This window comes from Haliotis cracherodii, unplaced genomic scaffold (assembly GCF_022045235.1).
Source record: "Haliotis cracherodii isolate W230 unplaced genomic scaffold, xgHalCrac1.p SCAF_4, whole genome shotgun sequence".
Classification (NCBI taxonomy): Eukaryota; Metazoa; Mollusca; class Gastropoda; order Lepetellida; family Haliotidae; genus Haliotis; species Haliotis cracherodii.
Genome location: NW_027266297.1, coordinates 55526599 through 55551772, shown reverse-complemented (window position 1 = coordinate 55551772; position 25174 = coordinate 55526599). Strand labels below are relative to the sequence as shown.

Genomic DNA, 25174 nt, shown 5'->3' with positions numbered 1-25174 from the left:
CATGAGACAACATAAAATGTAACCCATTCTTTCCTGGGTAGCTAGTCTCTTAAGATCACATTTAATTTGCTGCTAAGAGAATCTTTAATGGAAATGCACCCTTTGTGGACCTCTAGCAAGTAGCAGACATGTTACCTTCTCCGAGAGCGATCTTGTGCTGCAGCATGGAGAGCTCCTGGGGGGTGAGGCGAGCCTTCTTCATGGCGAGGGTGGCACGGGGACAGCCGGATAAGCTGCGGTGGGAGAGGAAGCTGCCGTTGGAGTGACCAGAGCCATCACAGCCCAAGGTGGGACAGCTGCAATGTATCATAGAGCAATGTATACGACTTAAAGGAGGTTAAAGAACACCCTATTTTTTCATATAACTATAGTCATGACGGAGTAACTATTGTCATATGAAAAAATCGGGTCTTCTTTAACTGCTTGTGTTGTGTCTGCTGGCAATGGGTAAAGTAATAAAGCTGGACCACTGATTTGTGTGCTGTGTGAACATTGGTATGTGTTGTGTGAGCAATGGTCATTGCAGTGTGAACAGCGGTCTGTGTTGTGTGAACAATAGTCTTTGCAGTGTGAACAGCGGTCTGTGTTGTGTGAGCAATGCTGTGTGTTGTGTGAGCATCCGCCTGTGTTGTGTGAGCAATGGTCTTTGCAGTGTGAACAGCGGTCTGTGTTGTGTGAGCATCCGCCTGTGCTCTGTGAGCAACGGTCTTTGCAGTGTGAACAGCGGTCTGTGTTGTGTGAGCAATGTTTTTTGCAGTGTGAACAGCGGTGTGTGTTGTGTGAGCAATAGTCTTTGCAGTGTGAACAGCGGTTTGTGTTGTGTGAGCAATAGTCTTTGCAGTGTGAACAGCGGTCTGTGTTGTGTGAGCAATAGTCTTTGCAGTGTGAACAGCGGTCTGTGTTGTGTGAGCAATAGTCTTTGCAGTGTGAACAGCGGTCTGTGTTGTGTGAGCAACGGTCTGAGCTCTCTGAGCAGTGGTGTGTGTTGAGTGAGCAATAATCTGTATTGTCAGCGGTACTGATATATACAAGCTATAGTGAAGTCTGGTCCATACATTCCAGTGATTAATATCATGAGCACCGATATGCACAATTGGGATAAGATGATATGCATCAACCAAGTCAGCAAGCCTGACCACCCGATCCCTTTAGTTGCCTCTTACGACGGCATGGGTTGCTGAACACCCGTTCTAACCCAATCTTCAGGTTAGGAAATAGGATTACCTTATATCCATCTTAATGCAATTATTTGTTTTTTCCATCATGAGCAGTGGGTCCTGGTTCTCGATCCCCGGCAACATTGGCCTTGGTGGTGGCACCTTGTGGCGGTTAGCAATTGGGCATCCTGAAGCACTGAAACATGCAAATAGAGGGCTTGTCACAACCCTAACTACAGAAACAAATACTAAAACAATTTAAAAAAAATAAATCATAGACACTTGATGCACCTCCATTTTGCCAGAAAATACTCTACTCCTCAAATTTTATAAAAGTTGTATGTACCAGCTATGAAATTCCAGAACTCATTAACAGAATCTATCAACACAACAGCCATGACAGCCAGGTTTCTTCAGCATATTGTTTAGTAGATAAGACACATATCATTCATATAACATTACCATCAGTCATCAAAAACACACTTTCTCTTGAGTCTGGTGGTGGCGGATAGAGGGAGGGGTCATGTGATGATGATGAATAGGGTGAAGAGTCATGTGGTTTTTATAATGAACAGAGGAGAGTAGTCAGGTGTTGTTGATGTATAGGGTGGTGTTGTTGGGGGTGATGATTAACAGAGGGTTGTTGTTGGGGGTGATGATGAACAGAGGGGTGTTGTTGGGGGTGATGATGAACAGAGGGGTGTTGTTGGGGGTGATGATGAACAGAGGGGTGTTGTTGGGGGTGATGATGAACAGAGGGGTGTTGTTGGGGGTGATGATGAACAGAGGGGTGTTGTCGGGGGTGATGATGAACAGAGGGGTGTTGTCGGGGGTGATGATGAACAGAGGGGTGTTGTTGGGGGTGATGATGAACAGAGGGGTGTTGTCGGGGGTAATGATGAACAGGGGTGTTGTCGGGGGTGATGATGAACAGAGGGGTGTTGTTGGGGGTGATGATGAACAGAGGGGTGTTGTTGGGGGTGATGATGAACAGAGGGGTGTTGTTGGGGGTGATGATGAACAGAGGGGTGTTGTTGGGGGTGATGATGAACAGAGGGGTGTTGTCGGGGGTGATGATGAACAGAGGGGTGTTGTCGGGGGTGATGATGAACAGAGGGGTGTTGTTGGGGGTGATGATGAACAGAGGGGTGTTGTCGGGGGTAATGATGAACAGGGGTGTTGTCGGGGGTGATGATGAACAGAGGGGTGTTGTCGGGGGTGATGATGAACAGAGGGGTGTTGTCGGGGGTGATGATGAACAGAGGGGTGTTGTCGGGGGTGATGATGAACAGAGGGGTGTTGTCGGGGGTGATGATGAACAGAGGGGTGTTGTCAGATGATGATGATGAACAGAGGGGTGTTGTCAGGTGATGATGATGAACAGAGGGGTGTTGTCAGGTGATGATGATGAACAGAGGGGTGTTGTCAGGTGATGATAATGAACAGAGGGGTGTTGTCAGGTGATGGTGATGAACAGAGGGGTGTTGTCAGGTGATGATGATGAACAGAGGGGTGTTGTCAGGTGATGATGATGAACAGAGGGGTGTTGTCAGGTGATGGTGATGAACAGAGGGGTGTTGACCAGGGGTGTGTGATGATGATCAGAGGGGTGTTGTCGGGATGTGTGGGTGTCTGTGGGTGTGTGTGGGTGTGATGGTGGACAGAGGTGTTGTCGGGGAGTGATGATGTACAGAGGGGAGTTGTTAGGGGGTGATGATGAACAGAGGGGTATTGTCAGGTGTTGTTGATGAACAGGGGGGGTATTGTTAGGTGTTGATGATGAACAGAGGGCTGAAATCAGATAGTGTCGGTCTTGGGAAGGAATCAGGAGGTGTTGGGCAGGGGGAGGAATCAGGAAGTGATGGGCAGAGGCAGGATTCAGGAAGTGATGGGCAGGGGGAGAAATCGGGAAGTGATGGGCAGGGGGAGGAGTCATGCGGTGATGGGCTAGTGGGTGGAGTCATGAGGTGATGCGCTTGGGGAGTCATGAGCTGATGGGATGGTGGGAGGAGTCAGGAGGTGAATGGCTGGGGGAGGAGTCAGGAGGTGATTGGCTGGGGGAGGAGTCAGGAGGTGTGGTCTGGGGAGATCTAGGAGGAGATGGGCAAGGGAGGAGTCATGAGGTGATTGGCTAGTGGGAAGAGTCATGAGATGACGGGCTAGTGGGAGGAGTCAGGGGGTGATGGGTTGGGCGAGGAGTCAGGGGGTGATGGGTTGGGCGAGGAGTCAGGAGGTGATGGGCTAGTGGGAAGAGTGAGTGAGTGAGTGAGTAGGGTTTTTACGCTGCTTTTAGCAATATTCCAGCAATATCAGGGCGGGGGGGGGGGGGGGGGGGAACACCAGAAATGAGTATCACACATTGTACCCATGTCGGGAATCGAACCCGGGTCTTCGGCGTGACGATTGAACACTTTAACCACTAGGCTACCCGACCGCCCCGCTAGTGGGAGGTGTCATGAGGTGATGGGTAGGGAGAGGAGTCAGGAGGTGATGGGCTAGTGGGAGTGATCATAAGATGATGGGCTCGTGGGAGGAGTCAGGGGTGGATGGGCATGAAGAGGAGTCATGCGGTGAAGAGCAGTGGGAGGAGTCATGAGGTGATTGGCTGGAGGAGGAGTCATGAGGTGATGGGATAGTGGGAGTAGTCATGAGGTGATGGGCTAGTGGGTGGAGTCATGAGGTGATGGGCTTGGGGAGGAGTCAGGTGATAATGGACTTTGTGGTTAAGGGTTGAAAGAATTAAAAAGAAGAATCCTACACACTACACTATTGACACAATATACTTTCTGTATGAAACTAAAAGAAATTTAGCAATATTCAGACACCAAGGTGCAGTAAATCTATCATAACAGCACGGTGGGACTCACGTTCATCATAGTGTGCATAAACAGAACTGAAAACAGCGGTACCACACAACAGTAACTGCACAGAGAGAATTTGAATGAGGCAACCGTCAGGGGACCCAGTGTGGACACAGAAACACAAACACGACAGTAAACGGAGTTGTCTGCAGACAGGAACTAAACCATGCCGTGTGGGACAACCACAACACCAACCAACCAGTACCTGCGATGAGAGAGATATTTGCCTGTCACATGACCAGACCCGTCACACCCTGGCACAGGGCATCTACAACGTAACAGCAGGTTTTGTAAACAGGCTCTACACCACACCCAGACTCAATACAAATACATACATTCACCCACGCCCAGACTCAATACACATACCCACATTCACCCGCACCCAGACTCAATACAAATACATACATTCACCCACACCCAGACTCAATACACATAACTACATTCACCCGCACCCAGACTCAATACAAATACATACATTCACCCACACCCAGACTCAATACACATACCCACATTCACCCACACCCAGACTCAATACAAATACCCACATTGACCCACACCCAGACTCAATACAAATACCCACATTCACCCACACCCAGACTCAATACACATACCCACACCTAGACTCAACACACATACATACATTCACCCACACCCAGACTCAACACACATACATACATTCACCCACACCCAGACTCAATACACATACATACATTTACCCAGCACCCAGACTCAATACAAATACCCACATTCACCCACGCCCAGACTCAATACACATACATACATTCACCCACACCAAGACTCAATACACATACCCACATTTACCCACACCAAGACTCAATACACATACCCACATTCACCCACACCCAGACTCAATACAAATACATACATTTACCCACACCCAGACTCAATACACATACCCACATTCACCAACGCCCAGACTCAATACACATACCCACATTCACCCACGCCCAGACTCAATACACATACCCACATTCACCCGCACCCAGACTCAATACAAATACCCACATTGACCCACACCCAGACTCAATACACATACATACAATCACCCAGACTCAATACACATACCCACATTTACCCACACCCAGACTCAATACACATACATACATTCACCCAGACTCAATACACATACATACATTCACCCAGACTCAATACACATACCGACATTTACCCACACTCAGACTCAATACACATACATACATTCACCCACACCAAGACTCAATACACATACATACATTCACCCACACCAAGACTCAATACACATACATACATTTACCCATACCAAGACTCAATACACATACCCACATTTACCCACACCCAGACTCAACACACATACATACATTACCAACACCAAGACTCAATACACATACATACATTTACACACACCAAGACTCAATACACAAACATACATTCACCCACACCCAGACTCAATACACATACATACATTTACCCACACCAAGACTCAATACACAAACATACATTCACCCACACCAAGACTCAATACACATACCCACATTTACCCACACCAAGACTCAATACACATACCCACACCAAGACTCAATACACATACATACATTTACCCACACCTTATACACATACATACATTCACCCACACCCAGACTCAATACACATACCCACACCCAGACTCAATACACATACCCACATTCACCCACACCCAGACTCAATACACATACCCACACCCAGACTCAATACACATACCCACATTCACCCACACCCAGACTCAATACACATACATACATTCACCCACACCCAGACTCAATACACATACCCACATTCACCCACACCTTATACACATACATACATTCACCCACACCCAGACATAACACACATACATACATTCACATACATTCACCCACAACCAAACACAACACACATACCCACACCTTATACACATACATACATTCACCCACACCCAGACACAACACACATACATACATTCACCCACACCCAGACTCAATACACATATCCACATTCACCCACACCTTATACACATACATACATTCACCCCCACACAGACTTTATACACATACCCACATTCACCCACACCTTATACACATACATACATTGACCCAACATCCACCTTACTCCCCCTCACCCGCACACAGAGGGGGCATGACTGATGTAAGGGTCTTCACATCTCCAACAACTTGCAACTAATTCACATCCCCTAAATTGCGACTGATTCATAACATGAAAATATTATCCGGATCAAATTTCCAAAGACCATTGGAAATTAAAACATCAACAATCTTGGAGGGCATCATGTTCCATCTTGTTATTCATGTTGTTCAATAGTAATAGCTTCCATAAAACTGGATGAGTGCCAGAGCAGTAGCTTTTACTCAATTCTATATTTTATATTCATTACTATGTACATATATAGACATATATAATTAACGTTAGCTAAGCAAGTTACATATACCATCAATACCCCAACAGAATACAACCAATGAAACCTGTCCTTTACAAACAAGAGGTTGATATTAGCAACAACCCACACCATCTGGGTATAGAATCAGAATGGTCACAACTGCAAGTTGGTGTTCCTCGTGCTCACCCATCCAAACAGATTTCACACACAGCAGCTCCTGAGCCATCCTCCAATTACCACTGTATCATACCTCCACTCTATTATGTAAACATCAGAGCTCCAGATAAGTTTTTGAGCAATTGAGCTTTTACTCCAGGGTTTCTATTTTAATTGGGTTATTATATTTTTCATTGGGTAACCAATATTTTTTCACTCATCTATTCATCACTATGTTCTTTTTCCCAAAATTAGGGAACATTTTAAGATTTAAAAAAACCTGAATAATGTTTTAGATGTACATAACTGTTCCTAACATATAGGTTTGACTCGGAAAGTAAATTAGCTAGTAATTGTGTTTCGGAAATTAGCTCCTTTGATTTCATGCTGAAAGAGCTTCATTGGGAATTTACGCGGGCTGTTTTAATGCATTTGTGTTTTTCATTTAATGCATGCATTTCTGTACGCAAGTTAATTGAAAGTAACTGGGTTTTGAATATTTGGGGGTGGGGGGGGTGGGGTAGGGGGGTATTTTAGTCAAATACGCTGCTTATCTGTAGCTCTGAACATACAGCCACAGTGACCTGGACTCATTTGCCACTAGTCTCATTTTGGAAGTGACATCTGTCACTAACTTATCAACAACCAATCAAAATGTCGACAGACCTACATTCACTGAAGGAGCTACGATAGATCTAATCAAAAACAATGTCTGTCATAGTTTTTGGCTGAAAAGATGTTCTCGAAGGGAAGGCCTATTGTGAGACGTATCGTTGAGTTCTGGTGATATTGCCCCTTATCCCACATCAAATACTAGCTTCTCATTGGTTAAGGAGTGGGCAACATGGAAAATAATTGTACCCCGCTGAGAAATCAACCAGAACCTGCCTTAGGTAAGTTGCTTTTCTCCCATAAGTATCGTTTAATGAAATGAACTGATGTTTATCAGAATACATTGGGTAAAGGGAAGTAACTCTTCATTTGCATCGTCTGCCAGCTGTCAAAAGGGTTGAATCAAAGCTTTTCACTCGGGTCTGTATGTATGAATGAATGATATATTTGTTGTCAACCAAACCCTCAGGCACATGGTGTGATGCCTGACGGCTCAGGGTACACAGGCTCATACACAGGGTATATCACACCATGTACACCGTGAGATCGGTTGACGACTTATATTGTTTCATTCTTAGTTTAAATTTATTTATTGTACCATTCAAACTCGAATCAAAAATCTTTGGTGGCAAATGGGTCCAAGGTATGTTTGATAATAGAATAATACATTGCATAATCAAGGAGACTACTGTTCTAACAGACCCCTACTTTAGTGATATTTCACAAGGCCAAGACTCCAGCCTCCCATGCAGCTCTAGACTGGAGTGTTCAGTCCTGTATGCAGAGAAGGGTGGAACAAATCATCTAGGCATCACGATACTTTGATTCACAATACCATACATGACTGTGTGTATCACGATTTCAAACATTTCCAAACATTTCTTCAACAGCTGGATACCAATTTGGTCGCTGTCCGACATATTCAAAACGCTTTTGTTTCTAATTTGTTAAAAGCTGTTGCAGCATAGTGTATTTTACCCTTCATTACATCATGTTGGCATTGTATTGTGAAGGTGTATAGCTGCAGCACAAGTGCTGAGATGTAAAAACAGAATATATGGTAATGATGTATCAGCAAATTCCTGCTATGGGCTCAGGAGTATTGAAGTGGTGACTACTCTGACATGATAAACAGAAAATGCTCACCGAAGTGGTTCGTCCATTTCTTTCTTCTCGCCTTCCTTGCATCCGAGTGTCTTCTTGAACTTGGCTGCCCGCGGGCACCCCGACAGACTCCGGTGTGACGCATAATTGCCGGTCACATGACCTGAGCCGTCACAGCCAGGAGTGGGGCACCTGTTATTGTTGACACAGAGAAAACATGAGAAGGTGATCATAGCGTGGGGCAGGGTACCACTGCACTCATCAGACTATAAGGGAGGGGGCATAGGGCTCGAAATCTTTTCTTTGGGATAGATGGGAAATCTAGTAAGGCAAGCTTAGCATTGATCATCATCTGATCCGATTCTCATGGAGGGTTTGCAACGATACTACTCCTTACTGCTACTTACTAATTCAGGACAACCCAATATTTTCATAATACCTATAGTAACATGAAAGATTTTGATGGCCCTTAACACCCTTTTAGATGTATATATGATCATATACTGCCCTTACACTAGTATCAATACATAAGCATGACTTGATCACTTGATGGCAAGACAGTTAAAATACTTCTTATCAAGATAGTGCCATTGCATTGTAGCTCACCTTAATATGTAGTCATCAGTTTCAAAAACAAACACAACCACAGAACAAAAGTTTCATCACCAAAAATATTTAAAAAAATTCTGCATAAATACTAAACACTTAATAGTTTGAGAAAATATACTGTCATCATCAGAAAAACATACATGCCAATTTTCAGCTCCTTCAGGTCCGGCAATTTCAGACTGAGTATGTTTTTACGCCGCTTTTAGCAATATTCCAGCAATATCACGGCGGGGGACACCAGAAATGGGCTTCACACATTGTACCCATGTCCGGAATCGAACCCGGGTCTTCGGCGTGACGAGCGAACGCTTTAACCACTAGGCAATTTCAGACAAGTTTACAGAGGCATATGGGCATTTTGAGGGAACGAACGAACGAACTACACATGTACCAAATTTCATTACATTTTGCACAAACATAAAACAGAAATGGCCATAAGAAGTTTCAGTTTCAGAATGGTCAAAGTGTATAGATCAGTTCAATGTGAAAATACACAATGTCGTGATAAACAGATCACATGTGTTGAGCACCACTAATAACTACATGTATCACATTTTATTCAATTTGCAGCAAAAATAACTGAGTAACTGCCATAAATAGATTTTCACTGTTGCTGGCATGGTATCCATACTGCAAAACAGATCTGAACCTTTTACAAATTCAGGTGTCATCATTGGTGGGAACAATCATGGGAACTTTCAGCTTCATCGGGGTCCTGTGATTTCTGAGGGGATGTTTACAGTGAGGAAATTTTGTGAGAATTTGCGAGCATGGTCATAAATATGTGTTGACACCCAACACTAACCATGCTAACTACACAACAACCAAATTTCATTATATATTTAACAAAAATGGACAAGTAATGGCCACAAAGATTTTGTTCAAAATGGCTGACATATTGAAAATCCGATTCAAACTTCTTGAACAAAATCAGGGGTAATCATAGTGGGAACAATTATGTGAAGTTTCAGCTTCATCGGTCCAGTTTGTTTTTTTAGAAAATGTTTACAACAAACAACAGACGATGTAAAACAGGCCACGCCATAAGCTCATTTGACTTTCAGAAAGGTGAGCTAAAAAGGTACAAGTACATGATCTATTGCTGATATTGGTATCCTGATGTGTCCATGGTGATTTTTGTTCCCCAATCTATCTTAAAAGACACGTTTCACCATTTAACCCTGAAGATATAGGTATCACCTTTCAACCCAGAAGATATCGGTATTGCAATCCCTCCCTGACATCGGTTTCACAATCTATCCCTGATCACATATCTAAGTGAGAGAGTGAATTAGTTTTAACACCTTTCTTGACAGTGTTTCATTTCAGAATGGCATGTTACCTTAATGTGGAGGAAAGCTGGTGTGATGCAGAACATTAACCACTTTGGTGCTGACATGGATCATAATCAGTACAAATCTGGGATTGGAACCCATGAGATCGGATCCCGGGCACTAAACTGGTTAACACTGCGCAGTGAAAGCATATCACGTGATAATTGGACCCCCTTACCCTGTGGCCTGGATTATATGATGACTCATCAACAAAGTGAAGCTTACAACACAGAATAACACTGGAGCATGCCGGCAGGGAGAGATACGGGAGGCTCACCAGTTCCATAACATCTTAATTTCCAGTCAGCCATTTTGGATTGGTCACAACTTACTGAAAACCTTACTTCGGACTTAAACAATAATCTAACTCTCACCAGAAATACTTTCTCTTATGTCTGCCTCTCTTAATGGTCATAACTAAGAACACAATGAGTTGTTGTCACTGACGGCAATGACCAGCAGTGGAACAGATAAGCTTTCAGTGACAACTCTAGTGTTTTGTGAAGCCTTGATTCTGGTGAGCCTGGAAGTACACAGTGTTGCAAAGGCTGTACATGTTCCAACACTGGTGGCTATATGCAGCCCCTACCACTGTCCCAACATACACCCACTAGAGCCTGGAGCTCATGTTGGGGACATACAATACACATACAACACAAATAGAACAAATCAACGGGTCTATATCACAAAATGTGCATAAAGTCATTCTTGCCATGGTTTGGGCACAAATCACAATGATGTGTATGTACACTCTCTTGAACACTAATGGTAAAGTACATAGCCATGCAACATCATAGACTAAATCTAGGAGTTAGGAATAAGTAGAAACAAGACCTACTTGTTTTGTGCACCAGCCGGACGGCAGGTGCTCTCTCACACAGAACCACAAACAATGACATAGGAAACTATAGAAACTGCAACAAATAATACTGGTTAACACAAAAATAGAAAGAAAAACATAAAATTAGAAAACAAATAAACACTAAATCAAATGGTAACAAAAACTGACAACAAAAACAGATGTATACAGTGATACAGTTCAACTTGTAATGGGTCAAGGTCTCTCTGGCAGAAAGGTCAAGGTCATTTCATAGGAAGATGTTTGATCCACTGTAGACACCTGTATGAATACATGCAAAACTCAAAATGGTGATACCAAAGCTGAAAATAGGACATCGAATCATGCAAAACCAAAAGAATGCTGAACAAAAGAAAACATCAAAATGCAAAATTAAAACCAAAAACAAACTGAAGAGTGACAGACGGCCAAACGAGTGTGTGAGTGACGAGGAGAGCTTGTATCTGCAGCCTACGTAGGATCACTTACTTCTGCTCCACCTGATTGGCCTGTACCATAGCTCGGTCAGCCAATGGGCAGCCTGAAAGACTGCGGTGAGAGGAATAATTTCCAGTCACATGACCAGATCCATCACAACCAGGCGTCGGGCATGTGAGAAGCTCACGTCCCTCCCGCACTTTGGGGGAGAGAGGCTGAGTGAGCAGTGTCAGGTCGGGTTCGGAGTGCGTGCTGCGTCAGAAGAGAGAGATCAGGTTAATATGGGTGGGTGGGGTTTGGGAGGGGTGGGCTTGGAGTCCTAAGCACTAACTTCATGCTCATTCATTGCTGTTATTTCACACGAATAAATTGTAGGGTTGCGTGCTGTTCATGCTAAAGTCAAGAAAAATACCGTTTAATCAAACAAGTTTCTTTAATTTTCACTGAAAACAGTTCAATACAGTTCACATAAAATGATCTCATTTATTCAAATATTTTATAGTACAAGTTCACAATCTGTAACACAGAAGGTATGGAACATATTCATTGAGTCTGTCACATAACTCCACCAGTGATGCCTTGCAGTTGTCCAAGTACTGGTTCTCTCAACGTGACCCTCTGGGTGCAGAGCCAACTGCGGGTGCTGCCTGTCACCTGACCAGCAGGCTCCAGGGACCACAGTGGCCAGCGGGCAGTGAGTCTACCATTCAACTGACCAGAACCCGTCAAGCTGCCTGGTATTAGGACAGAGAGTCAGTGCAACCTACCCATTGCTTGGAGCAGCCGTGATGCAACCGTTCTCTTGGTAGGTAGTGTTGGAGGTGACGTTGTTCAAGGTGGTGATGTTGATGTTACTGATGTTGCTGATGTTGTGTGTGATGGCAGGTGCCTGCTGTATAGGGGCAATGCTGTGGGTGACTGCTGTCACATGTGTTGAGCTGAGACTCACAGCCTTGCTGACACTTGGCTGGGGGATATTCAGCGCTGTGCCCCGCCCAGCCAGGAGCAAGCTTGCACTAGCAGTGGCAGCAGGCCTCTGGGCTGCTAGCTGGGCCGTGACGGGCATGTTGAGATCTACTGTCTGCACTGCCCCACTCCCTCCCTTGCCCAGGTTCAGTGAAGCAGACACTGTCAGTGCACTTGGCGATGGCACTGGCACAGTTGTTGAAGCTGTTGAGGTCGGCCGACTGGGGTCGTACCTGTACTGGGGCTTATAGTGAGGGCGTCGGCTCAGAATATTGGGCCTGTCAGGGGCAGTGTCTTTGATTTTAGGGACAGGCTTGGGTTTGTGAGCTGCTTTGGCTGCTGACTGACCAACATCAGTGGTTGGTCGGTTGTACTTCTCCAGCTCCTTGGCTAGATTGTTACGGGGCGTTGTCGTAGAAACCACAGGTGGGTAGTCAAATGTGTTGAGGTCCAGCTGCTTCGTTAAAATCATTGGTCGAAGGACACGATCACAACCTGTGCACAGAAAAAAAATATCATAAAGAAACAACATAACCAATTTACAGTCAAAATAAATTGGGATAATATAAGTTCCGGGCTATTCTTGGTCCCTTTATATTAATTTTAATTACTGGGTTTACTGATCACTAACCCTCAAATTTTACAAATGTGGGAAAAATAATAATTTAGATTTGTTGTCTTTCCTTCAAGAAAAAACACTTAAATTATGGCCAGAAAGTATGGGATGTAATCCTTAGACTTGGCATTCCCTTAAAAGTACAATGTTTTTTTTACCTCAACTAACATTGAAGGAACCTTGTACTTTTTTAACCAATCACTCTATTATTAAGGAAAATAACACAAGATGGGAGATGGAGGAGGTACAGATACAAGGGGGAGATATGGGTCAGGTGATACGAGGTGTGAGACATGGGTCAGGTGATACAAGGGGGAGATATGGGTCAGGTGATACGAGGTGTGAGACATGGGTCAGGTGATACAAGGCGGGAGATATGGGTCAGGTGATACAAGGTGGGAGATATGGGTCAGGTGATACAAGGTGGGAGATATGGGTCAGGTGATACAAGGTGGGAGATATGGGTCAGGTGATACAAGGTGGGAGATATAGGTCAGGTGATACAAGGTGGGAGATATACTGGGTAGAATTTTACAAAGATACACCAAAATATGTTTTTTTTAAATATGTATAGAAATATATAAATCATGTACACATACACACATATATATATATCATTATATAGATCTAGAAAAAAAATCAACTGTGTGAGCAACAACACTGACACATGAGAAGACAATAATGTGAGCAACTGAATGTACTGAGAGAGGGAGCATGGCAGCAACATAAAAGTTGGCCCCACAATAGCTGACACCGGAACTGAAAGCTAACGGAGAAAGGTGAGAGAGAAACGTGTAGGTACGGACCAGTGTCACAGTACTGCTTGGCTGCAATCTTGATCAGCTCAGATTCACTGCATGCCGCCAGCACGGCTCGGTTTGGGTCGCCGTTCTTCGGGAGCACCACCAGGTGGAGTCCTGCCACAAGGAAACAAGTCACATGACCAAAGCTCAACTTGCCAATGAGCATGTCAAGCAGCTGCTAACTTGGTCCGCACTGCCTTCACCACCATAAATGTTTCTGGCAAGTCCACAGAGGGAACAACAAAACAGAAAAGCATACAACTAAATACACAAAGAGAAGCAGAGCACAGACAGAGGAGAGAGAGAGAGAGACAGACAGAGGACAGACAGTCAGGAGGGCAGTAGAGGGGCAGGTCACATATATCACTTGGACATGCACAAGAAGAGCTGTTGTATTCTAACCTTCAGTGAGACCCCCTGGAGATGGGGTGATTGGCGGCTCTGTCCCAACTAATGTCTGTGTAGGTGCCTGTAGCCTGTCTTCGCCTGGAAATGCACTGGGCGTGTTACCATCACAGCCCAAGCCTTCTGTAGATCCCCCTGTTGGGCTGGCTGTAACATATCTGTTGGCTACTAACAGAGTCTTCCAGATCTCATGCAGCTCACAATGGCAGTAAACAGAGCATGAAATGAAGTCAGAACACAGTACTCACCACTAAGTCTGCGCTATGTGGAGGAGAGCATATGTTGCAAGTAAATGTAGGTGGAAGGGCAAAGGTGGGAGGAGGGACAGAGGTACAAGGGGGACTTGCCAGGAAGCCAGTTCAAGGTCATGTACAAGGTGGATGCTGCTTGATGCTGGACCAAGCTATCAGCTGTCATTGTACACATTCACAAACAAAACGTTTTTTGATAAACAAATATAACATGAAATGTTGACATTTTTAGTTTTGTTGAAATGGTAAAGATTAATCGGTTAGTAGCAATTGAATTGTAAGTAATTGCAAATGATTAATAGAGCTCAAAGTGATGTGGTGTACAGATTGACAATACCTTGCTTCTTCTGGTTCTGGGTGTTAATCAGCTTCCCCATGGCAGCAATAGGGCACCCTGACAAACTGCAACCAACAGGTAACACTGACAGAACCCTACGGAACACACTGACAGAAGGCAATGGAACACATCATGACACTAATTTCTGGTTACTCATGACACTAAACTAGTATACTCTTGACAGGACACTAGTGTGGTGAGTGAGTGGATGTTGTTAAATGCTGAAGTCAGCAATATTCCATCATGGTAGTCTGTAAATAACCAAGTCTGAACCAGTCACACCAGTGACTGCAGACATGAACATTGATCAACACCACGAGGAAAGCTGGACCACCCAATCTCTAGTTTAGATGGCTCTTACAAAAAGTAGAATTCTATTATAAGTGGAAATACCCACAGGTCAACTCCTCAATGGAGACCACCAAAAGGGACTCTTGGCACTTCTATTGATTCAGTGTTTCTTCTCAATAAGAAAATGTTGCATACCTGCGGTGTGAGTTCCTGTTGCTGTTGATGTGACCACGGCCGTTGCAGCCCGGTGTGGGACATCTGAAACAGGGAGAAACAATTGCAACATGTTGACACAGTACCACATCATCCACACACTGCAATGCCATATATATGTATAACTGAGATACCCTACTACTTGAGACGTTTTGTTTCACGCTGCAGTCACACAGTGACTGTAAATAATCAAGACTGGACCAGACAAACCAGTGATGACATTATTATTAGCAATCCCCACAAAGGTGGGGTGTGATGACCTTCATTCAACCAAGTCACTGAGCTGGACCGCCAATCCTAGCTTTCTGGAGACATATTCTAAATCCCAATGGATAGCTACAAAGGTAACTACTTGACACGAGATAAGATACTTATAGATTTCAAGTTTGTTGACTTACCTGAGAACATTATCCTGAAGGGCCAAGACTGAAACAGAGAGAAGGAATCTACAGTGACGTCTTCAATCACAGCATCACACACATCAACTTTCAGTCTACCTCCATCAGACAATACCACATGTGAGGTGAAATAGGGCTTAACATTCCTTGTTCATTCCCTTCCCTTATAAATAAAAAGTACCATATTTTATCGTTTGGTTTGAACACCAACCTTCGGCTCTCCAGGTAGATGTACTATTGACTAGACCACGCAGGCAGTCCACACCATGTCAGAACATTAAATTGTCTACTTATTTGAGTCAATAATACCAATCTGTGCCAGTCAATGTCCCACTTACGTTCAGCAGTTGCTTTGTCTTTCCGCGGACATCCTGATAAACTGCAAAGGAAACAACAGTTGGCTGTAGGCTTTAAAATAGGCAGTCCAGAAACCCATATTTTACTACAGTATTCTGTTTCCCTCAGCAATATTCCAGATGTATGACAGCGGTCTGTAAATAATCGAGTCTGGACCAGACCATCCAGTGATTGATATCATGAGCATCAATCCATGCAGTTGGGATATGACTAATATGAGGACATGCATCAATCAAGTCAGCAAGCCTGACCACCTGATCCCGTTAGTCGCCTCTTTCGACAAGCATGGGTTGCACAGACCTATTTAGACTAACAACTAGTCTCTGAAATGAACATATTTTACAGAAAAAACAGTTGTTAACATATAGTTATAAAATATAGTAAAAAGGAGCCCAGAGACTTTCTTCATTTTCAGATACTGCAGTAATCAAGACTTGCCAATTATTATAGACTTGCATGGGCTGTATTGGATATATTTGTTACAGGGTCTGTATGACAGACTAAGACCTATTCTAACCTGGATCATCACGGGTAACTACAACATTCTGAGAGCAGAGGGGATGGTTACCGTTTATCATATACAAAAATACAGCTGTCTAGATATGGTAGAGGGTGTTTTGGGGGGTCCCTCAATACATGCAGTCAATGAGTTTTGATTATTTTTCCCAGTGTAAAGACATTACTGCTGACATGTAACACTGGAAATAGCACGTCAACAAGATCTGTACTGAAATAAGCAAGTTAGACCTATTATTACACGATCAGGCTAAGTTACATTCTATGGTGGGAGTACAGGCTTATAATATACAAAGGGTTAGTTACCTTCTATGGTGGGAATACAGGCCTGTGATATACAAGTGGTTAGTTACCTTCTATGGTGGGAATACAGGCCTGTGATATACAAGGGGTTAGTTACCTTCTATGGTGGGAGTACAGGCCTGTATATACAAAGGGTTAGTTACCTTCTATGGTGGGAGTACAGGCCTTTATATACAAGGGTTAGTTACCTTCTATGGCGGGAATACGGGCCTGTGATATACAAGTGGTTAGTTACCTTCTATGGTGGGAATACAGGCCTGTGATATACAAGGGGTTAGTTACCTTCTATGGTGGGAGTACAGGCCTTTATATACAAGGGTTAGTTACCTTCTATGGTGGGAATATGGGCCTGTGATATACAAGTGGTTAGTTACCTTCTATGGTGGGAGTACAGGCCTGTTATATGCCCAGTTCCATCACAGCCAGGAGTTGGACATTTGCTCTCTGGAACAGGAACATGAATGGATGACAATCTTGTGAACTCATTAAGTTTAACACAGGATATATTTAGTTTTTGCCTCCAATAAGAATGTTATGTTTCATACCCTGAAACATATCACAAGGACACTGAAATATATCCAATGGGGTCAGTAAGTGATCACTGAAACATATCCCAAAGGATCCCTGAAACATGAACTATGGACAATAAAAACATATCTCATGCTCATATCATTGCATATGTAACAATACATGACCACCTGAAACATATCTCATGCCCATATCATTGCATATGTAACAATACATGACCACCTGAAACATATCTCATGCCCATATCATTGCATATGTAACAATACATGACCACCTGAAACATATCTTATGCCCATATCATTGCATATGTAACAATACATGACCACCTGAAACATTTCTTATGCCCATATCATTGCATATGTAACAATACAAGACCACCTGAAACATATCCATGTGTTCACCGAAATGTATACAGAGCTCCAGATAAGCTACGTATCTGCGTAAAATACGCATCAGAAATGCAGAAATATGCAGTAAAATAAAATCCAAGCGTATCAAATATGCAACGAACATTACAGATACGCTACAAAAATTAAACTTGTGCGTATCATCAAAATATTAGCAAATCAGCAACTTATTTTGAAATTATAAACAGGCATTCCGTCAACAACCTTGCCAAACTCCATGATGACAGTTACATTATGATCATTTGCCATCACACTTTCTTGTGGAAGTATCGGGGTATTTTTGAGTCCTATAAAGCTATGGAACCCACACGACACCAGTTTGCAGGGACTAGATGAATAGTGTTTTTAAATATTTAACTTAAATACCCACATGTGTAGAAACTAGTGGGTAACAGAAATTTGAATAACCAGATAGAATTACTGATACCAAATGACTTTAAAATGCATGGGTAAAATACCAACAACACCAAAAGCTTATCTGGAGCTCTGGTATACAATATGGCGGCTGAAAGAGAAGTTTTGTTTTGTTTGCTTGTTGTTTAACGCCGCACTCAGTAATATTCCAGCTATATGACGGCGGTCTGTAAATAATCGTGTCTGGACCAGACAATCCAGTGATTAATATCATGAGCATCGATCAAAGCAATTGGGATCGATGACATGCATCAACCAAGTCAGCGAGCCTGACCACCCGATCCCATTAGTCGCCTTTTACGACAAGCAGAGTCACCTTTTACGGCAAGCATGGGTTGCTGAAGACATAGTCTACCCCGGAATCTTCACCGGTCTGAAAGAGAAGTCTTTGATGAGACAGCCACACCAGCTGATACAGTCTGGTAAGTTACAAATCCATGGATGGGGGATGTTAAGACTGTTCAATAATCTGGTTACTCATCAGCATTTTCACTGTAGTTAGTGCTTGTTACCAAACAACGTCTTAATATCAGTTGTGCTTTATGTCATGAATGTGTCTTGCTTTATTGCATGATAATGAAAACTTAACCCTTTGGCACTCCTGACACAACATGGGGGCACAGGTGGCCAAGTGGTCTAAGGCGCCGCGTTTCACTGTGCAGAGTTGCGTCCCTTGGGCACGCCAGAAACCTATGATTGTGGGTTCGAATCCCAGTTCGACCCGATTATTTTTCTAGGTTTGTCAGCTCCATACACATGCTCGTGGGTTTCATCAAAGTGGTAAACATCTAAGACCTGCATCATCTCGGGCTTTCCTCCCACATTAAGGTGACACGCTGCTATATAACTGTAATACTGTTAAAAGCGGCGTTTAAACCCATTTCACTCACTGACACAACATTGTTGGCTGAATCCAAAATTACAGGAATACTTCTGTTTTCATACATATGTAAGTAAATATATCCAAGATTTAACAGCAGGGATTTATCAATGATTCAAAATTAAATGTCCTTGGCAGGTAAATTGTGAAAAAATAGTTATTTTGATTATTTAGAGTACTTATTTTCACAGTTACTCTGTAACATTGCATTCAATAAAATAAAAAATTAAGCCTCTTCTTTCTTGTTCTTGTTATCAATGGAATACAACCTTGACCAAGCCATCACATTAATTAGTCATAACCATATTAACATGTGATAGGAATTTTGTAATTCTGATTTTGTAATTTTTACGAACGATTGCTCCAGACTTGGCGCTGAATATCGGCCTCTGAGCAGGTCAAGATAAATCCCTGAACAGAACAAACATCATGAGTGATTGAGTTTGATTTTACACCACTTTTAGCAATATTCAAGCAATATCATGGTGGGGGACACCAGAAATGGGCTTCACACATTGTAGCCATGTCAGGAATCAATCCCAGGTCTTGGTCATGACGAGCGAACACTTTAACCACAAGGCTACGTGACTGACCAACAAACATCATGACTACAACTAGTAACCGAAGGTCACCCAATTAAAATGTGATTTGGTGACAAGGTATTTTAACCAAATTCATGAATTTCAACATGTTCAAGTGCCAAACAGGCCAAAGGGAACACAACATAATCATGTTTCCTCACAAAGCAAAACTTGATTTGATTTACAGTCCTGGCTTCCAGATCTGTTATGTAAAACAAAATGGCAAGTGGGTGGGAAATGCATACAAATAAACAGACATGTTAGATTACTTATTTTGCCCTTCAAAAGGCTACATGAGCAGTCAGGGTGACTTTTTTTGGAATGTGGATTTTCAATTCCTACTACAGGACCCGGTTGTTCGCATACGTGGGCAAAGTCACTGAAGCGCATGTAAAAGGACTTTGAATATCCTGTGTACTGAGAAAGATACCATGTGCGCAGTGTTCGCCAAGCTTATATCATTTCTTAACCTGGAATTGAACATGGTAATTTGCAAATTTTATATCACCGCATCATAACATTCTCTTCAATGGTGCATCAATGTAGTACAGAAGCCAATGAAAATGATGAACATGCTCTTGCCATGAAATGCACTAAATCATTCTTTGCGGTCAAATATTCCTAAAACATGAACATTTTGAAGTTAATATTGATAAGTTGATTGAACTGGACCCATGACATAAGCACACTGTGACAAAATAAGGTAAAAATAACAATGTTTAACAGTATTCATCATTCTTCCCTTCTTTCAGATATGCTACCTGAAGGAGATCTTACCTTTCCTATTGGTGTCCTCGCTGCCACCATCAGAATCTTCATCACTGGTGCCATCACTACCCGTGTCCTTGTTCTTCCCAGCTAAACCCGTACTCCACTCTGCCAAAACAGTGAAACTGGGCGTGGCATCCCCACTCTGTGCCTCACCATTGTCACTCGACTGGGCCAGGTCACTGACAACTCGGTTGGTCACCCCAAAGGTGTCTTCTTTCCCTTCCCGTAAACCAGCAGTTTCACACATACCCCTCGCCATGATCAAGTCAGTCGTTGGCACGGTGACTGCCTGAGACTGAATGCTGGCACACTGTTCTTGGATCTTAAGCAATATGTCTGCATCATCTGCTGATGAGCAGCTAGATGCATTGTCAATATTTTCACTGTTTTCAGAGTCAGCCGAATCATCCTCGTCCTTCACCTTTGCCTCTGTGACCTCCTCCTGACCCATGTTCGAGGGCTCAGTGGACTCACAGTCCGAGGAAGCTGAGTAGATGTACTGGAATGGGGCAGAGTCATCTCCGGACAAACTGCGGAGAGCCCTTTCCGCCTCACGGAAACATTTCTGTTCATCATCCATCACTTCCTCTGTGGAAGCTGCTGTGATGGAACCTGTCTGACTGTCCTGCTCCTCACTGGGTTCCAACTTCACCTCATCTACATCTTCTTCCACCTCACCCTGGGCCTCGTCCCCATCATCCACGGTCTCCATCTTGTCGGGGGTATCGGCTGGCCCCACACTGCCAGTCTTCCGGCTCTTCTTGGCAGCTGGGCCATCCTCCTTTTCCTGCTTCCTCTTCTTGGCCGCCAGCGGACACGCCATGATCCTGGGGAAACAAGCAATCTGGTGCTAAATCTACATCGGGTGGAGAATTTAACAATACATCACATCAGTCTGCGACTCAACCACTTGTCCAAAGCCTGTGTCTAGTAAAATTCTGTTCAGTCTCTTAAGCTCTTAAACAAACAATAGTCCATGTGGTTACATAAAATCTACTAAAAATGATACCAAGTGCCATGTTTGGTCTGGGAAGTTTTTGGCAGAGAGTGAAATACTGCAAAATGAAGTATCAAAATATCATTCCAATACTTTTTGACAAATATTGATATTTGGTATTATTTACACAGTTACAAATATTTCCCATGACTTATTGAAATTATTACATTTTTTATTCACAAGTTCAAATCTAGATACCCCATTAATCTAGAATTCTTAATTTAGTGTTGTAACAAGAACCCCTAGACTTTCCTGTATAATTTTGAACACTGATGGGGAAAAAAGAAATGCCTTTTGAAAAATAACAGAATAGGAGTAGAAGACAGAGTTGTCCTGTCTGTACTTACGTTCTGTGGCGAGCGTATTTGCCGGTAACGTGGCCCTGCCCGGCGCACCCTGGGAATGTACAGTTGACTAGAGTTTTAGGTGCATCAGCACTGAAACAAAATACCAAATAGTGATAGTGACAACAAAACTGAAATGAATATGAAAAATATTCATGTCACATTCCCAAAAATATTTATTCATTGTCACAACTCAGTCAGTATAAACTTAGAAAATTCAATCACAGTATTACTTTAACTGTCCGTTAATGTCCAAAAAACAGTTACAAGCACTCAGTAATGTGTAAGGCTGAATGTAAGTGTCCTCAGTGACGTGTAATCATGGCACTTTCAACACAGGTTCCAATCTCTACGATAAGCAAGTTAAAACGGTTTAACGGTGCTTTGAACAGGATTACAGTTGTGTCATGTCGGGTAAGCGCATCGAAGAGATACTGGCAGTAGATCCTCAGTGAAAGCCACAAAAATTTGATCCTGGTGTAGCGAAGGGGTGAAACTCTATACAGCAAGTTACATTCTATTACTAGACAAGTCTCTACATGATCGTGTATCCATGGAAAGTGGGACATACCTGGCAGTGTCTGTATTGGGGCTGGCAGCTGTGGGGACAAATGAAAAGAGTTAAAACAACCTGGAGAAAGTTCTAAGTTTGTTTGTTGTTTAACGCCACACTCAGCAATATTCCAGCTATGTGATGGCTGTCTGGACCAGACAATACAGTGATTGATATCATGAACATTGGGATCGATGACATGCTTCAACCAAGTCAGCGAGTCTGACCACCCGATCCCGTAAGTCGCCTCTTACGACAAGCATATTCGCCTTTTACAGCAATCATGTGTTACTGATCTTCACGGGTTAAAAAGGTCTTAACCTACTAATCTGGGGTTAACAACACTCTACCCTCTAGCATATAGCAACACCCTACCCTCTAGCATATAGCAACACCCCCACCTTCTAGCGTATATATATATATATAGCAACACCCCACCTTCTAGCACATGCAATAAACTAGGGTTATAACGAACTCAAAGGGACCACTGATTTCAGTTCTATATAAACATAGATCATTATAAGCATATATCAACAGCGAATGGTGGGGACCTAAACATATGTTTTGTTTTATCCGTCAGTTCGTTATCAGGTTATAAATGTAGTTTACTGTATATAGCAACACCCCACCAGTGTTCTGCCAAGACAGCCAATTCCCTGGATTCTCCCAATAATTGATTGTATTGGCGCATGATATTTACACTCAATGGGACATCGTGCGCATTCATGTAGATGGGTTTAATTATATAATCATGATAATTATGTGAGACACTAACTGTCACAGTTTACATCACTTGGACAGCTGCTTCTTTTATTGAATGTGAACGTTGTGATTTTTATTGCCTTGTGTGTCTGAAATAACTATCAATGCCTTTCATTGGTTGAAAGTAAAGAATGGGCCAATCAGAATCGAGTTGACACATTTTTGCAAATAGAGTAGTCATAGTTCCGATAATGCCAAATGATGATTCTGCTCCAAATGACCCAAGTATTGCAGAATCGCCGACCACAAGTTATGTCAGGGATACACAGAGTGTATATCAGGGATACACAAGTTATGTCAGGGATACACAGAGTGTATATCAGGGATACACAAGTTATGTCAGGGATACACAGAGTGTATATCAGGGATACACAAGTTATGTCAGGGATACACAAGTTATGTCAGGGATACACAGAGTGTATATCAGGGATACACAAGTTATGTCAGGGATACACAGAGTGTATATCAGGGATACACAAGTTATGTCAGGGATACACAGAGTGTATATCAGGGATACACAAGTTATATCAGGGATACAGAGTATTTTGAATGGCGCACCTATTAATAGTGACCATGGTAACAGACTGAGAAAGGTAAAAACTCTCAGTGAGCCTGGCTTCGTGACTACATGGATGCAGGATAACTATGAATATGTCAGCTTTGTATAAACATGTCAAATCTAATTCAACAACAAAACTACATTCAACCTTTAGAACAAATACACTGATGAGAGATGCTGACGCCAGCAACATTACAAACAAACATGTTGCTTCAATACATTGCATCTCAGAAAGATGTCAAGCGAAACATCCTGTGTACTGCTAACGTTACTCTAAGATGGTAATTCTGCATTAATAACCTATGAATGATGTGGCCCAATAAGCTTTGAAATTGACCCCCTGTATTTACGTTGAATGGGTCGCTGTCGCTTGGCAGAACACTGCCAAACCCTCTAGCATATATATAGCAACACCCTACACTAGCATACATAGCAACACCCTACACTAGCATACATAGCAACACCCCACACTAGCTTATATAGCAACATCCCACACTAGCTTACATAGCAACACCCTACTCTAGCATATACCAACACCCCACACAAGCTTACATAGCAACACCCCACTCTAGCACATATAGGAACACCCCACTCAGGCACATATAGGAACACCCCACCCTGTTGCATATATTCCACCACCCCAACCTCAAACATCCTCCAGCTGCCATCCATAGCAACACCAAAGCCGTACAAAGTAATGAGAAGTAATTTTAACTGTGCGCATGCTGATAAACTTTACCAGTGACATATATATCTAAATGTTTCTAAACAGTGACTCATATATGGATTATCATAAAATAAACTTACCAGATTTGACAATGTCCTTCTTTGTTGATTCTCCATTTTCTACCTGCAATAGAACAAGTCACAGGTGATTAAATCAGTCACTCAAGAATAGAACAAAAACATTTGAATAGTCTTTGAAAAAGGCAAACAGTTGAATTGATATAAAGTGACAGACAGGTCTTGAACAATTCTTTCATCTGTAACAAATGTTATATTTGGGATAACACTTTCTTAGTAAAGTACAGATTCTCGTACTTTTTTGGGTTGAGTCCCGTACTTTTTTGGGTTGAGTCCTGTCTGGGACTCAACCCCAAAAAGTACGGGACTCAACCCCAAAAAGTATGAGAATCTGTACTTTACTAAGAAAGTGTTATCCCAAATATAACACTTGTTACATTTGACCACTTTCTAAATGGCATTGTGTATTCACAATTCTTTCATCTGTTGTTCACAATTCATCTTCATTACTCTATTTTGATTGGACTATGCATAAACTCGTTAGTCCAGCCAAAATATAACTCCACTGGACTTTTATAGTCAGCTAACTCCCTTGCCTCAGGTAGATGTTCACAATTGAAGTGCCAGAATGTTCTTTCGACCTCAACATGCTTCATGAC

At 42.8% G+C, this 25174-nt stretch overlaps 1 protein-coding gene across 6 annotated transcripts in view; it reads right to left on the bottom strand.

The window, feature by feature from the left end:
- Nucleotides 1–25174, bottom strand: part of LOC139478166 (myelin transcription factor 1-like) — a 36952-nt gene that overhangs the window by 1897 nt on the left and 9881 nt on the right. For 3 of the 6 annotated variants that reach the window (XM_071260510.1, XM_071260512.1, XM_071260511.1), the window contains 16 exons: nucleotides 24579–24621; nucleotides 22469–22496; nucleotides 21901–21990; nucleotides 20563–21383; nucleotides 17350–17419; nucleotides 16138–16178; nucleotides 15800–15827; nucleotides 15384–15446; nucleotides 14898–14962; nucleotides 14307–14456; nucleotides 12287–12980; nucleotides 11571–11771; nucleotides 8343–8492; nucleotides 4224–4286; nucleotides 1225–1353; nucleotides 136–296 (listed from right to left, as the gene is read on the bottom strand). In XM_071260510.1, coding sequence (XP_071116611.1) covers nucleotides 136–296; nucleotides 1225–1353; nucleotides 4224–4286; nucleotides 8343–8492; nucleotides 11571–11771; nucleotides 12287–12980; nucleotides 14307–14456; nucleotides 14898–14962; nucleotides 15384–15446; nucleotides 15800–15827; nucleotides 16138–16178; nucleotides 17350–17419; nucleotides 20563–21383; nucleotides 21901–21990; nucleotides 22469–22496; nucleotides 24579–24621 — 2797 coding nt within the window. Of the gene's footprint in view, nucleotides 1–135; nucleotides 297–1224; nucleotides 1354–4223; nucleotides 4287–8342; nucleotides 8493–11570; nucleotides 11772–12286; nucleotides 12981–13907; nucleotides 14019–14306; nucleotides 14457–14897; nucleotides 14963–15383; nucleotides 15447–15799; nucleotides 15828–16137; nucleotides 16179–17349; nucleotides 17420–20562; nucleotides 21384–21900; nucleotides 21991–22468; nucleotides 22497–24578; nucleotides 24622–25174 lie in introns of all 6 variants that reach the window. The other 3 variants (XM_071260513.1, XM_071260514.1, XM_071260515.1) reach the window with 3 other exon arrangements.